At 39.7% G+C, this 13,827-nt stretch overlaps 3 protein-coding genes and 1 long non-coding RNA gene across 4 annotated transcripts in view; 2 read left to right on the top strand and 2 right to left on the bottom strand.

Moving 5' to 3' along the window:
• LOC113679624 (uncharacterized) overlaps positions 1 to 13,827 on the top strand; it is a 97,038-nt gene that overhangs the window by 11,921 nt on the left and 71,290 nt on the right. The gene's annotated exons all lie outside the window — the stretch shown is intronic.
• LOC149034502 (uncharacterized) lies at positions 858 to 3,588 on the bottom strand. Its single transcript, XM_089194621.1, has 2 exons — positions 2,816 to 3,588; positions 858 to 2,573 (listed from the first exon to the last, which is right to left on the bottom strand). The coding sequence occupies exons 1-2, from the start codon at positions 3,177 to 3,179 to the stop codon at positions 1,408 to 1,410; spliced, it is 1,530 nt and encodes a 509-aa protein (XP_089050747.1). The 5' UTR covers positions 3,180 to 3,588; the 3' UTR covers positions 858 to 1,407.
• Positions 4,244 to 7,912, top strand: LOC113664449 (E3 ubiquitin-protein ligase TRIM45-like). The gene has a single exon (XM_027180043.2). It carries the CDS (start codon positions 4,685 to 4,687, stop codon positions 6,710 to 6,712), a length of 2,028 nt encoding a protein of 675 aa, XP_027035844.2. The 5' UTR covers positions 4,244 to 4,684; the 3' UTR covers positions 6,713 to 7,912.
• On the bottom strand, positions 8,532 to 13,793 carry LOC149034501 (crooked neck-like protein 1). The gene is made up of 11 exons (XM_089194626.1): positions 13,593 to 13,793; positions 13,061 to 13,120; positions 12,565 to 12,645; positions 11,575 to 11,640; positions 11,242 to 11,322; positions 10,557 to 10,649; positions 9,908 to 10,009; positions 9,573 to 9,637; positions 9,207 to 9,297; positions 9,032 to 9,124; positions 8,532 to 8,769 (listed from the first exon to the last, which is right to left on the bottom strand). Exons 1-11 carry the CDS (start codon positions 13,737 to 13,739, stop codon positions 8,647 to 8,649), a joined length of 1,002 nt encoding a protein of 333 aa, XP_089050752.1. The 5' UTR covers positions 13,740 to 13,793; the 3' UTR covers positions 8,532 to 8,646.

Here is a 13,827-nt window from a genome sequence, read left to right as displayed (position 1 = left end):
ATCACTGTTATCCATGTCAAAAGACGAAGTGTAAAATATTCAGATTTCGAAATATTTATCGTTATAAATCGACCATATTTCGTTCCCCATACTATGCCTTATAACGTGTTCAAATTTTCAACGGTTCCTCCCGTAACTTAACACCGAGTCACACAACGCGTGACGCGTTCATGAATTCATCGTTGGCTTTTTCTCGAGACGTGAGCTTGGGCCGCCTATGGTATATGTGGCATGCATTACAAGCAAACAGGATGGCCCATGACGCAAACACTATTTATAAAATTTTTTTCTAGAAAATAAGTCGATGTCGACATCTGAAACAAACTGAACCTCCATCAGCTTATCACCGTCATTGGTTATACCATTTCCACTTCATTTTGTTCGGCTTCCATGCCTGTATGTCCCTTAGCTATATCTATGGCAATATCCGTGTCGTCACCAATGCGGACGATACTGTCAGGTCCACTTTTTGCGTCAGTGTCACCCATTTCAAAATCAACGACGTCCTGCTTTATATGCATTTTATTTGCATAAATCCTCGGAAATTTCTCCTTCTACTGGGTCACTTTTTCACTAGTGTGACTAATGTGACATGTATACTGGTCAGCGGTTTTTTGGTGCAACAGCTGTCACTTCAACATCTCAATGTGGATGTCCGCCATAATAGCAATGCACTGAAGGAGTTAAACGATTGCTTTGGAGGCTTATTACATTTAGGACCAAACGTTATCACATTTAGGACTTTATTTCATTTAGGACAGTTATTACATTAAGGGGGGATTCTACCTAAAAAAAGTGCATTTTTTCAAATAATTGTAGGAATTTAAGTTTTGGTCACAACTATCTAAAACTATATATCACTGGAAAGCTTATGAACTATATTTTTCAAAAAAAGGTGTTATGTCACACCTGCAGCAAATGTAACCTGACACCGGTCATTTCAATTAACAACTTGTAGTGTCTCACCTATATGTACTTGAGTAAAGATTGTTAGAAACTGTTTCAATGAAATACCAATATTTTGCTGTTATTCTAAAGAATATTGAATACTTGTTGGGATGAGTGAAGGATTTCAAGAATTTTTTAAATTTGACATCACAGCACTGGTGTCAAGTTACACATCTAACACATGATCACTATTTGTTTAATCATTTCTTTTGAAAGACCTCTATGGCATTTTCCTTCACTCATCCCAAATAACTCAATTAGATCAGCAATCCCTAAAAATTTCAGGTCCATAGCTCTCATACTTCTTGAGTAATCTTTTCTCAAGTATTAAAAAATACGTTTTGAGAAAAAAAGGCCTAAAGTTACAAGATTTTAAAATTAAACACCTCCTGTATTCAAATTATGAAGTCAATGAGTAGCCATAAGTTCAAATATAATTAGGATAGGCAAGAGCAAGAGTTAGAATGCCCCAGCTTCATATGAAACATCTTCTTTTTCACGAAGAGCTGCTTCTCTTTGAGTACGGATAAGCTGCAATCCCTGCCGGCGCTTCTTCTCCTTGGCCGTTGCCTGCTTATCAGCTTTCCGAAGCCTTGAATTATCTCTTAGTCGAAATGCATCCTCAGTAAATGCACCTCCAGGAATTGAAAGCCTTTCCATCAATCTTTCTCTGCTTTCTGCACCTCTGTGGAAGTGGCAGACTGCAGACGCAGCAGCACACCGGACAACTTTCACTCCATGGTGTTTATGTTTGGGACACCGGACCCAAACCATTGCGTTGATGCTTTCATTTGGGTTCTGAGTTTTTCCTCGTACACATCTTTCTTTGCCCATCCTTTTCTGCACATGGCCTACACAATCCAGTTTAATAACTTCACAGTCATCATAGGCATGTTGAACAGTGTTAAAGGCCTTACTGTCCCCGTCTGACACCATCCATTTGTACCTCATGTTATGAAGTTCGATGGATCTATTCCAAAGAACAGAAGCTCCTTCTGCTTCCATAGCAGGTGAACTTCCTTCGAAGTTGATGTCACAATCTCCAGATGCAACATGCTCCCTCCTCCATTCTTCAAACTCTTCCACATTCCCTTCACATTGTGAGTTCTTTAGGGAGCACTTACGGCAAGATTTAGACATCACGTGATAGTCTAAAACTTCTCCTGTGTCAATTGAGATGACGAAAACAACACCTGTTAGTGATGTGAAACCTCTTTTGGCCCAAGTGCCATCAAAGCTAACAGCAGCATCAATTATTGTGGTGCTGTCTGAGATGCCATTTTCCTCCATGATTAGCTTTCGGAGCCTTTGGCCTGCACCTTTTAGTTCTTCTTTTGCTTCACTTTCCAGTGCTTCCAAAATTACATCAACTTGCTTGTAGTAAGCAGCTCTTGACAAACAAGGCATGTTCATTATCGCACAGAAAGAAGAGAGTCCGTCGTAGCCACTTCCAGTTTCTATTGAGTGGTAGACAGCTCTCCGGTTGACATCAAATGATTTGCCTTTCTTGGCAAGGTTGGGTGATGTCTGCCAAGGAGTACTTTCATCACAAGAATTGCAGTGAATGGAGAGATCTGACATCAGTCCATAACGGCTAGCGGTATTTTCTTCAATAGTAAGGTCTCCTATATTAAAAACATGACGGAAAAGGATGCTATTAGCTATAGTTACTGAACCAAACAGAACCACAATGTTGGAGCATTAGTTCACACCTCCATAAATGTGTACAAGTGTTGCAGTGAAGAAAGATCAGAAAAAATGATTAAACAATAATAAAACTCCTTTTCTGCAAATAATTCTAACTATCGTTTTTCTTTAGGTTCAAGGGGCTGAAAAGCATATTTATGATGTGTGATATTTTTCTCACCTTCTTCGCATTTGTGTAAAGTTGAGAGCACAGAAGAGAAGCTCTTTAGATCAACGAGCCTGTATCCTTTTTCTACCTCAGCTACCTCGAAAACTTTTTTGTTTTCATCAGAACTTGAAGAAGACTCATCTTCTGAGCTCTGGAATCTCATCTTCTTCCTTGAAGAACTAGGAAGCTGATCGCTTTCTTCGCCAAAATCTGACAGATCAGACTGATCGTGCGAAGTTCCTGGGGTCGGTTCGTTTGGTTCACTCTTCCTGTTGCAACCGCTTTTCTTCAGTAATTGCGCTTTTTTACGATCTCCTCCATGCCCCTTTCTTTTCCTAGTTTTCCTGTAAACGGTTCTTTTCTTCTTTCCAGTCATTCCAGCACAAAAGAGACAAAAGGAGTTCAATATTTCGCAATACACTGTGACAACTTTCACACAAAAATCTCTCACTCGTCTCCAGTGTTACTCTTTCAATTTCTTATTTTCCCCTTCATGTAAGATAGCACAAGGATTCTAAGGGGCGTTTCGGGCTTGTTTGACATATTTTGAGCTCCAAACAGGCTGGTAAACAAGTAAGAAACAAAAAATGCTGTTTTGGTTGCCATGGAAACGAGATTTCTATTTAGATACCTCTTCTTTTCTAACGTAATTTCTCATTTATATTTTAAAATTTTTCGGTAAAAACGATCGTCAGTGTAAAGTCGAATAGTTGAACCTCGCATTTCTGAAGAAAACAAAAAAACAATATTTTGAGCTAATTTCAGGTAGAATCCCCCCTTAAGGCCTTCAACAAACACGACAGTCTTTCCGTGCCTCGTTTGGCCTGATCATGCACGTGACGGCGTTTTTTTTTTGCGTAGTGGAAATGAACGCTGTGCGTGACAAAACTGCTAGGACGTTATAGTCCCGCATATGTGGTGGAATACAGCTAATAGCGTTACACTGCTTCATTCTGTTAAATTGCAATCAATAAATCGTTGCCGCAAACAGCAAAAACACTCAATCAAGTAATCATGCCCTTTTGATTACCAAAAGTGCCCTCGTGATTCAGAAAATAAATTGCCCCCTGTTTCAGCCAATCAGCATTCAGTAATACCTCCCCCCCTCTCCCCTCCCCCCCTTCTGTGATAATATTTAAAAGGAGCGTTGTACGGTTTCCAGGTTTCGGCGCACAAAATTGGGGTAAGCACCAAATTGACTTATGCCCCATGAGTATCTAGCGACTGGTTTGGATACGATTCCGAGAACACCTTCGCGACGGGGAAAGAAATGACAAGGAAGCTAGACACTTTACTCTCCCTAATCATTCAAAACAACATATGGCAGTTTGCGGGCTTTCCCTACATCTAGGCAGTTCGGAAAGCCGCTGAACACAAGAACAAAAATTTATCTTCCAAATCGGCACCCTTAATCTCCACGGTATCAACGAGCGCTTTTCATTCAACTAATTTATTCATGTTTTCTCGTCACCATATTCCCACAAATAGCGTTGCTCCATTTTATGCATATAAACCCACACACGACCACAATTCCTCCAATCGTTCTGACGAAGGGCTAACGCTCGAAACGTCAGCCTTTTTACCCTTCACGGTGGCCAATTTACGTTTTCAATTCAATTGTTAACACTAAATTACCTAAGATAGATTTAACTATTCTCTGTGTGGTCTGCCTTTCACTTGATCTGGTCGATGAGAAGAGCAGATATTTCAGGAAATAACGCTGACAGATCGTTGCAAAAAGGTCTATTACATCCTTAAAAGTGATTGGTTACAAAAACTCAGCCGTCGTGGACTTTGTTCTAGCTTCTCGGAATTAAAAATTATTATTCACAATTGTCTGTTTGTATTCTTCGCTTGAATAATCTGTACTTCAAGGCAATCATGATGGAACCTCTCGTGGAAAACCTCAAGAAACAAGTCACATGTTCAATTTGTCTCGATACTTACACAGACCCCAAAATAATTTCGTGCTTCCACACTTTTTGCTGTAAGTGTTTGGAAGAACATGCGACAAAAACCCACAGACAAGGCAAATTCAGATGCCCTGAGTGTCAAGCGGAAATCGATTTACCAGAAGGAAATCGATTCGACCGTTTGCCTACCAGCTTTCACCATAATAGTTTGGTAGGTCTCCTTGAAACGGAAGATCGCGAGGCCTTACTGAAGCCGCCGTTTTGCTCGCAACACAAGAACGAAAGATTACGATATTTCTGCTCTTCCTGCGAAGCGTGTATTTGTCCTGTTTGCTTCGCCGAAGATCACCGAGGCCATGAGTTCGACGTTATTGAAAAGAGAGTGCAAGAAGATAAGAAACACATCATGTTGAACGTCGACACCATCAAGGAAAAGGAAAAGTTGTTTCGAGAAGAGATTAGAAAACTTGAAAAAACCTCAGAGGATGTGGAAATGATTATCGCAATCGCTAAACAAGACGTGTGTGAAGCAGCTCAACACGTGATCATAGAGACGCGACAGCAAGAAAAACAGCTGTTAGAGTCCTTAGAAATGACACGTAGAAAGAGAATAGAGCAAATTAAATCGGCTAAGCAAGAACTGGAATTTCTGGTAAAACAAATGAACCAGGCGGCTAAATTAGCGGAAGGTCTCGTTCAGAGATGGTCTGGCTTGCATATTGTATCCAACATGACAACTTTGAAGCAGAAATTTCAAAAGCTTTGTGAAGTTAAGATTTCAAGGCATCATCCGACAACATTTGTCAAATTTACTGCGGCATCGCAACAAGACTTGAAACTGGGTTTTATTCAACTCACCGAGAAACCGGCAAAAGCCGCTACATCAACTGTAGAAGGACTGGATCAAACTTTCCAGGCTGGTGTAGAAGCAGAGTTTACGTTGTGTCCAAAAACTGCAGAGGGAGAGATTTGTAACCAGGCCGATTTTCACGATCAAGTTGAATTGCTGTTAAAACCTGCCGTTGATGTCACAAACGTGACTGTTCAAGAAAAAGGAGACGGCAATCTTAGGCTGAAGTTTACACCTAAAGTGCCTGGCGCCTACAGCGTTGAGGTGAAGATTAATAGCGAAAAGCTTCCGACCTGTCCGTTCACTTTGGCAGTGAAAGAACGTCAACTTGTCGTAGTCGGTGAATTTGAATTCAAGTTCAACCAAGGGCAGGAGTTCAAGGGACCAAGTGGAATCGCCGTTAACAGGCAAGGCGACATAGCTGTTGTAGATAATCTTAAACACTGTGTTTTTGTATTCAATAAAGATGGGAACTGTTTAAAACAAATTGGAAAAGAAGGAGCAGATCCTGGACAATTCAAATATCCAGCTGGAGTGTCATTTTTAAACAACAACGAAATTCTTATTACAGATCAATTAAATAACAGAATTCAACATATAAATATCCAGACAGGATCTGTTGTAAAAACCTTTGGAAAAAAAGGTAACAGAAAAGGACACTTTAATACTCCACTTAGTATTTGCCTTGACGATACAGAACGTATTGTTGTCAGTGATTTCTCTAACAATAGAGTTCAAGTAATGTCAAAAGAGGGCGAAGCTCTATTCACAATAGGAGACAATGGTCCAGAGAAACTCAGCACACCATACGACTGCGTTCCTTACAAAAACATTTTCCTGGTATCTGAAAGAGACAATCACGTCATAAAAGCATTCGATTCGTCAAACACTTTCCTGTACAAGTTTGGCGAAAAAGGGAATCAAGACGGACAGTTCAACGGACCCTGTGGCATGTGTTTAGACGGCTCTAACAACCTTCTTGTTTGTGACTCAAGCAATAACAGAGTTCAGCAATTTTCTTTAGACGGTCGCTTTACAAGCAAAACTACCGTTCCCTTACAAGGTCCACTTCGAGTTGTAACAGCGCCAGATGGGCGTATACTAGTCACAAGCCTTGTAGCTAAGAAAATATACATTCTGAGGTAAATGTGTTACAATTCTATGAATCATTCAAATGCTGTATGCCAGCGAAAACTTAAGTCGAATCATTCAATTTTTTTGAGCAAAATTTCTTCACAAGCAGCAGAAACACTCAACGGTGTCAATGCATCGTTAGCCCTCAAATACAGAAGCCATGGGGAAGGGGGTTAGCGCAAAATTGACTAACACCCCAAGAGCAGTCAGATACATAGGAAAATTATATTCAGAAAAGGAAACTTAAACGAGTCTAGGATATATTTAACTTTTCTTCATGTGGTGTGCCCTTTACTTCATTCTTTCGAATAAGAAGAGCAGATATTTCAGGAAGACACAGCCCTCATCAGGGCGAAGAACTACCATACGGTCTAAATGTAATCTGGACAAAACTTCACTGAATAGAGCACCAAAAAAAAGCAAAACAAAAAGAGACATAGTCAATAGGGACTTCAATTTTCTGTGCCTTGTACAAGGGGTTTCAAATAGTTAGGTAAAAATGTTCCAATTAGGTATATTCTTTTAAATGAATGATGTGCAGTTTAGCTATGTATGTCTTTTTCACCAATGATTTCCAAAGTGAATTTAAGGAGATTTGCTCGCTCCAATGTTATCTGATTGGAAGTTGCAGAAAGACCATGGCCAAGTGGCTTCACCTCTTGAATTCAAAGATCCAATTAGTAATTCTCCCCCACTGACTGCCATACATTTCTCTGCAAATCCGACAAGAGAATTTGGTATTACATCAGAATAACACCCACCAGCTGATAAGCTTGTATGTTCTCATAACCTGTTTGCAAGATAACATTTTGCAATTGCGTGGAGAATTTACATGTTAATCACCTCTTGGAGTTAAAGAGTGGAGGCACTGGAATTGAGTTCTAGAGTTCCCAGGTCCTAACCATCCACTTTGCCTCCAAATGAAATTTGTTTCCCTTTACTCCCAAGATCCATTTGTTCCCAGTACCTTGTAAGCAACCAGCTGGTTTGCGTCTGGTAAGTTGAAATTTCTCACAACTTAAAAAATATTTATATACATGTTTATATCACATACCCATTTAGCACTCAGGTGAATTTGTTTTCCTTCTTAATTCCATTTTACCAATCCTAACCAATTGATGCACTGTACATACAGGTAGTAATTCTAAGAGTAAACTGTACTTCATTTTTTGGGTAGTTTTGTAGTTTGGATGAATAAAAATATTTTAAATACTTGACTTGTACTCATTGTATGCAATTTTCAGTCACACTCTATTCAGGGCTCATAACCAAATTAATCTTCAGCCAATATGAATCTTCAAAAACTTTGCTCATATTTTCCATTGACACAATCACTGTATAAAAATATTTGATCATTCAGGAACTTTTTCATCCAAGTTTGGAAAACAAGGGAATCAAGATAGACACTTCAACAGATCCAATTGCATGAATTTGGTCAGCTCCAAAAATATTTTTGTCTGAGACCATTGCAAAGACCCTTCAAACCCTAAGAGTGACCAGTATCTAATTAACCCCCCCCCCCCTTCCCCCCCGAACCAAATATTAAAGTTACGACAATTAAGGAGGGAATCACCAACTAGAGAAGCTCTCGATTGTTAAATAAAAAGTCTCCTTGTCGATACCTTAGGAAATGCATAGAGAACAGTATGGAGAATATGCATACTGATGTTAGCATTAAAGGGATAACATAGATCTGTCAGCAATTTAGTTTGGACGTCACGAACTCATGAAGCCACATTTGTGCCCCTTACACCTTCCCCTCTGATACTTCTACCCCACCTTCACCCCATGTCAAACGACAAAACCACTTCTTTAGGACTGACTTCAACACTTTACAGTGAACAGATTGAAGTTTTATTCCATTGTTTGGAAAACATTCTGCAAACAATTAGTGATATTTATAGGACAGCAAAAAAACCAGTAGCTACAACAACAACAACAAATAATTATTCCATTTGTTGTTGGTTCTTTTTCCAAAGCCTGGCCATCTGGAGCAGTTTAAAGTTAGGCATGTTGGCTTCATCGTCAGGAAAGATGTAATCATAGTACTCTTCCCATCCAGCGTCTGACTGCAAGGAAAAATATTTTAATAGTGTTTCAAATCTCCATAGAAATATATAAGATCTAACAAAGAGAAAAGAAAATTGCAGTGAGGCTAAATTATTGTACACGCGGCTACGAGTTATATCTGATAACAGCCGCATTAGGAACAAAAATCGTAAGCAAATTGAAAACAGAATCGATATGTCACGCGACATTTTGGCTTAGGCAGCGGATTGCGTGACAACAGATGATCGAAGTTATTTGAATACGTTTGGAGAGATTTCTTACTCCGTCGTCCGTTTGTACTTTTCTCCTCTTCTTTACTCGGCGAGCCATCTTTTTCTTTATTTTTTCTAGTGAGCTTTCGTCTCCATATTCGTCCTAGAGGATCAAAATGATAAAATTAAATCGGATTCGACCTTTCAAAAAAGTTCCTTATTCATACAACCAATTTTAATAATACCTCGAACTCTTTCCAGGCTTCCAGTACCATCACTCGTTCTTCTTTCTCCTCTGCGTTTCTGAGAGATTTGCTGGCGCGTTCGTAAACAGTCCTGAAAAATAATATTTATAGTACAAACAAAATAGAGAACGGTGAGGATTCCATTTCACAGATTTTTTGATAGCATTTGAAGCAGTGGAAACTATTTCAACTTAAATATTCCACCATGAATCCTCTCCTACAGGAAAAATAAATCTTCCATTGGGTAGTTCACTCTAGGGCTCTTCGCAAAGGTTCATCGGGCGTTGTGTGACCGTAGGCTTTCCTCTTATGAATTACCATGGTCACGGTCTCGATCGAGAATGTAGGAGTAGCCTTTTTACATACCTTGCTTGTATGATGCTTTCATCGGTTGCTGTAGAGGCCTCGAACTGTGCAAAACTAATCCAAACCTATAAAGAGAACATTTCAGGAGAATCACAGACGGAAATTAGAGCCTTACACAAGGAAAGCGAATACAGGGAAACATGGCTGCAAATTTGCTTCGACATGTGGCGGTTAATTAATATCATGATGAAATTAACGACACAGTACACTTTTGCGAGGCACTAAAAACAATCATACACGAATAGAAGGACATAATGGAAATATTTGCTCTTGTACAAGGGATTCAACAAAATCGTAGAGATAGAATTTAGGGAAAAATAATTAAAAAATACTACCTTGACGTGTTGCGTTCGTTTTAGTAGCCTCTCATACAGATCTCGTGTTTTGTCGTACTCTTCCAAGTTTATCTCAAAATCTATGTAAGCTTTCCACAAAACCTGAGAACAACAAAAACTACAATCATTCACTTGTTGCTGCTAATCAGACTCACAGAAATGAGTAACACTGTTAGTATTTTAGTTAGTAGTTAGTACTCTGTCAACGTTCTGCGTGAGTGATTCTCTATTTCTACATAACCTTCAAAAAGAGGAACTTACACCGCGTACTCGTGCTTGAAACAAATTTTAAGAATACGAATATTAATAGTCGAAAGGAAGTGAAGCATTTTCGCTAAAAATGATGAACTACTAACTTCTCGTGAAAACATAACTTCCGGTTTTAATCCAAGGTGAAAATTTCAGTAATTAAGGGGAGACTAATTCGGGACTTTGACAACCCACCGCTAAATACGATGCCGCTTAATAGAGGTTCCACAAATTTGCATATCCGTCGAAGTTTATTCAGGTTTCGAGAGCATAATGAGAGACCAAAAGTATTGTTACTCTTCCGAGATGGAATGGAAACACCGCGCAGCTTTTCCCACAGCAGAAAAAACAGAATATGCCGTGCGTTGAGTTAAATACACCCTTCACTGCAATACATTACCTCGGGCATATCAAGCAAAGGTTGGTTAACAGCCAATTCAAACAGCGCACGTGCCCTGTCAGTATCACCAAGAATGGTTTCCAGTTCGGCGTACTAAAAACAGAAAAAAGGAGAAAACAGAGCAAAGGTTTCAATAACAGCCGACTACCAGCGGTTCACTATCGTCGATCTCTCATTGCCTCGATCGAAAAGTGCCCTATTTGCAAGTTAACCCTTTCACTCCCATTGGGTGCTCAAGGTGTAACTTCTCCCTATAATATGAATACATTATCTAGCAAACTCAAACTTATCAGGTAGAAGTCTATATCTTGATCTAACACCCAATTCTCCCAACTAATTTACGAGGAAATGTGTTGCAGCTAAAGGAGAGAATTGACAATCTTATCTTGGGAGTTTCAGGGTTAATCTATTGTCTTTAACGAATTATTATTCCACGGTACTTCACCTCTTTTACATATCTTACACATTGTCTTCCTTGACTGCCAAATTTAATAAAGATGTCGTCAATTTAATTTCGTTCCATAGCTTGATCATTGAGGACGTTAAGCTAACCCCAGCCTCGACAGCAACGAGGATGTGGAAAAACAAAAGATCTAATGAGCAGAACAATAGCTCAGCCAAATTCAAAACTGTGATAAAAAAACAACTACTTTAACAACAACAACAGAAAACACACTCTCCTAACCTTGACCCATGTGGTACAATTTGCAGGATTAAACTCCAGGAATTTCTCGTACAACTTACGACAGCGATCAAATTCTCGAAGCTGTTAAAAGCAAAACGGAAAAGAGGCAGAATTTGCATCACAAAGGGTAACTAGAGACACCGTTACGGAGTCGCAATTCGTGTCAGCTAAAAAAGTAACCAATATTTCTAAGAAACACAAAAAGTCGAGAAAAAATACGAATTGAAATGGTTAAGGAGTGGAAGGGGGAAGGCTTAGAAAATCACTTCGATAAAGATTTTTAGATTAAGCTCTCAACTCCTTAAAGTTCCTTTTCATAATCTTTCAACTCACCTGTAACTCGAGACCGATGTATTCTCGGAAGAGTCGGTCTTTGGGACATTTCCCGATCGCTGTGCCCTGTGACGAACACAAATAATACATTAGCAGAGCGTGTGTGAGACACAATGGACTGGAATGGTAGTTCGGGAAGCTGGAACACGGATTGAAAGTTCCTGACCAGGCCACTTTTTATGTTGTTGGATGGGGCCAGGAGAAAACGATGTCCCATTGTTTATGTCTTGATGAGACACAGTACCTCCCTCCATCTCCCTCCATTCAGTAGGCCTTAACCCTTTAACTCCCGTGAGTGACCAAGACAGAATTTCTCCTCACTATATCTTTACAATATCATGTAAACAAGTGACGAGAATAAAGAAAAATATCAATTATGGGATTCCTAATTGATCCGATACCAAATTCTCCAAAATAAAATGATGAGAATCATTGGCAGACAGTAAGGAGAATTACTAATGAGATCTTAGGAGTTAAGGGGTTAAATAAGTGCATGCGAAGATCCACAGAAACCTGGAGGGAGGGGGGGGAGGGGTTTGGAAGCCTACGATGAACTACCACATATCCAGGAGGAGTAACACTACTCATAGTAACTTCATTCGATGTTAACCACTAATTTCGTGGGAAGAGTCGTGGAACTCTAGTGCGCTAATGGATTAGGCGGATCGTGAGTTTGCATTTCTACCAGCCAAGCTTGTTTTCGTTGGCATCAAGCCATCTCAAGTATTGTTCACTGCAGTCAACTTTGCACCAAGTACCCTCGTAAGGTTTTCCCAAACAGTTCGCCGATACTCAATCATACCTCTTGGTTCAGAGAGGCATTGTGAAAGTAACTGTCTTGCAAATAAACACGTCACAATGACCCGGGACGGAACAAGAATCAACACAAACTGATCTGCAATCGGTTCCCTTCCCGCCCACTTTTGAGCAAGACTGCGCCCGCCCATTTCAAATATTCACCCAGAAAAAGAAATTACGCATTCTACTTACCAACGCCTGCCGTGCTGCCTTGAGATCCTTCTGACGGATTTCAAACTGTGCATATAACAGCCAGACTTTACCGAAAGTGAACTGGAAATAAAAAAAAAACAAACAAACAAACATTCGTTGCTTAATCTCGTTAAAAAGAAACCGAAATATATCAAAAACCTTGCTTTTCCTTTTAAGAACAAATTAAGGACAACAAAATAATACTTAAATGGAAAAGCAAAGTTTCCGACAACATGAAAAAGTCCTAGTTTAAGTTTTACTCTGTCAAGCGATATGAAGACGTAAAGGGATTATAGACTTGGGAACATTGTCCTGATACAACAATAAATTTCTATGAGTACCCGACAAAGAAGTGATTGGTTATTAGTTGGGAGAATTAGGGTTTCAGAAATAATCAGACAGAGTAGGGAACGTTTTAATGTTCAAGCAGTAAAATAGTACAGGATATAACAACCGCTACGCACCGCAAATAAGGTAGTTCTCAACAGTTGTTTACCTTCTTGTGTGGTATAAGATCCAAACATGCACGATACACCTGTCTTGTGCGGTCCATGTCCTGTAACAACAAGAATCAGACGGATACAAGAAAACGTTAAGTTTTCAATGTGGAATATATTTTACCACTGCACTTTGGAGAAGCGTTGGCACAAATTTTTAATGGTTTACTTGCTAAACTCTGAAACTACAGGTCTGTGTTCGACCCTTCATTGTGTTCCGTTCATAAGCATGAAACTTTAATTTTGTAGTGCTTCTTTCCACCCGGGGGAGTACAAGTCTGAGTGGGTACTAGTGAACTGCCATGAAAACCTAAGGAAATGCTCAGGGAGGGGAGGGGGGTAAAAAAAAAAACCTGGGGAGTAGGGTGAGCTAAGATGGACTGGCTTTCTATGGAAGGATAGTGACAAAACCGCTCTAATCCACCTTAGGTAACAAAACACGGATTGAGATGAAGAACTTATACGAGTCAGTTTCTTCTGCAGACTTGATCTACATCTGCGTAGGCCAACAGCTGCAAAAATAGAACAAACCTTCGCCAGAAGTTCTCCGTACAGCGCATAGTTGATCCACAGGTAAATGTATCGTCTCCATAAACGCTTTTCCTCGGCGGGTGGAATATTGGCGATGGCTCTTTCGTAAACTTCTCTCACTGCATCGGGATCTGCCTCACTTTCCATCAGACGAAGGTAATCAAACCACGCGTCGAAATTATTCGGATTTGTTTTCACCTCCTGGTGAATAAAACGAAAAATAGAAGGTACTAGT

This window comes from Pocillopora damicornis, chromosome 14 (genome assembly GCF_964200805.1).
Source record: "Pocillopora damicornis chromosome 14, jaPocDami1.2, whole genome shotgun sequence".
NCBI classification, from domain to species: domain Eukaryota; kingdom Metazoa; phylum Cnidaria; class Anthozoa; order Scleractinia; family Pocilloporidae; genus Pocillopora; species Pocillopora damicornis.
Note: the sequence above shows the minus strand (reverse complement) of the source record. Positions and strands in the feature narration are given on the sequence as shown.

What these genes read in the sequence shown, in the direction of transcription:
- LOC149034502 (XM_089194621.1), bottom strand. Translation starts at nt 3,179, where the DNA reads ATGACTGGAAAGAAGAAAAGAACCGTTTACAGGAAAACTAGGAAAAGA. An exon ending in TTTACACAAATGCGAAGAAG is followed by an intron (nt 2,574 to 2,815) that starts GTGAGAAAAATA and finishes TTTTTAATATAG; the next exon opens with GAGACCTTACTATTGAAGAA.
- LOC113664449 (XM_027180043.2), top strand. Translation starts at nt 4,685, where the DNA reads ATGATGGAACCTCTCGTGGAAAACCTCAAGAAACAAGTCACATGTTCA.
- LOC149034501 (XM_089194626.1), bottom strand. Translation starts at nt 13,739, where the DNA reads ATGGAAAGTGAGGCAGATCCCGATGCAGTGAGAGAAGTTTACGAAAGA. An exon ending in ATCTTATACCACACAAGAAG is followed by an intron (nt 12,646 to 13,060) that starts GTAAACAACTGT and finishes TTTTATTTCCAG; the next exon opens with TTCACTTTCGGTAAAGTCTG. An exon ending in ATTGTACCACATGGGTCAAG is followed by an intron (nt 10,650 to 11,241) that starts GTTAGGAGAGTG and finishes TTCTGTTTTTAG; the next exon opens with TACGCCGAACTGGAAACCAT.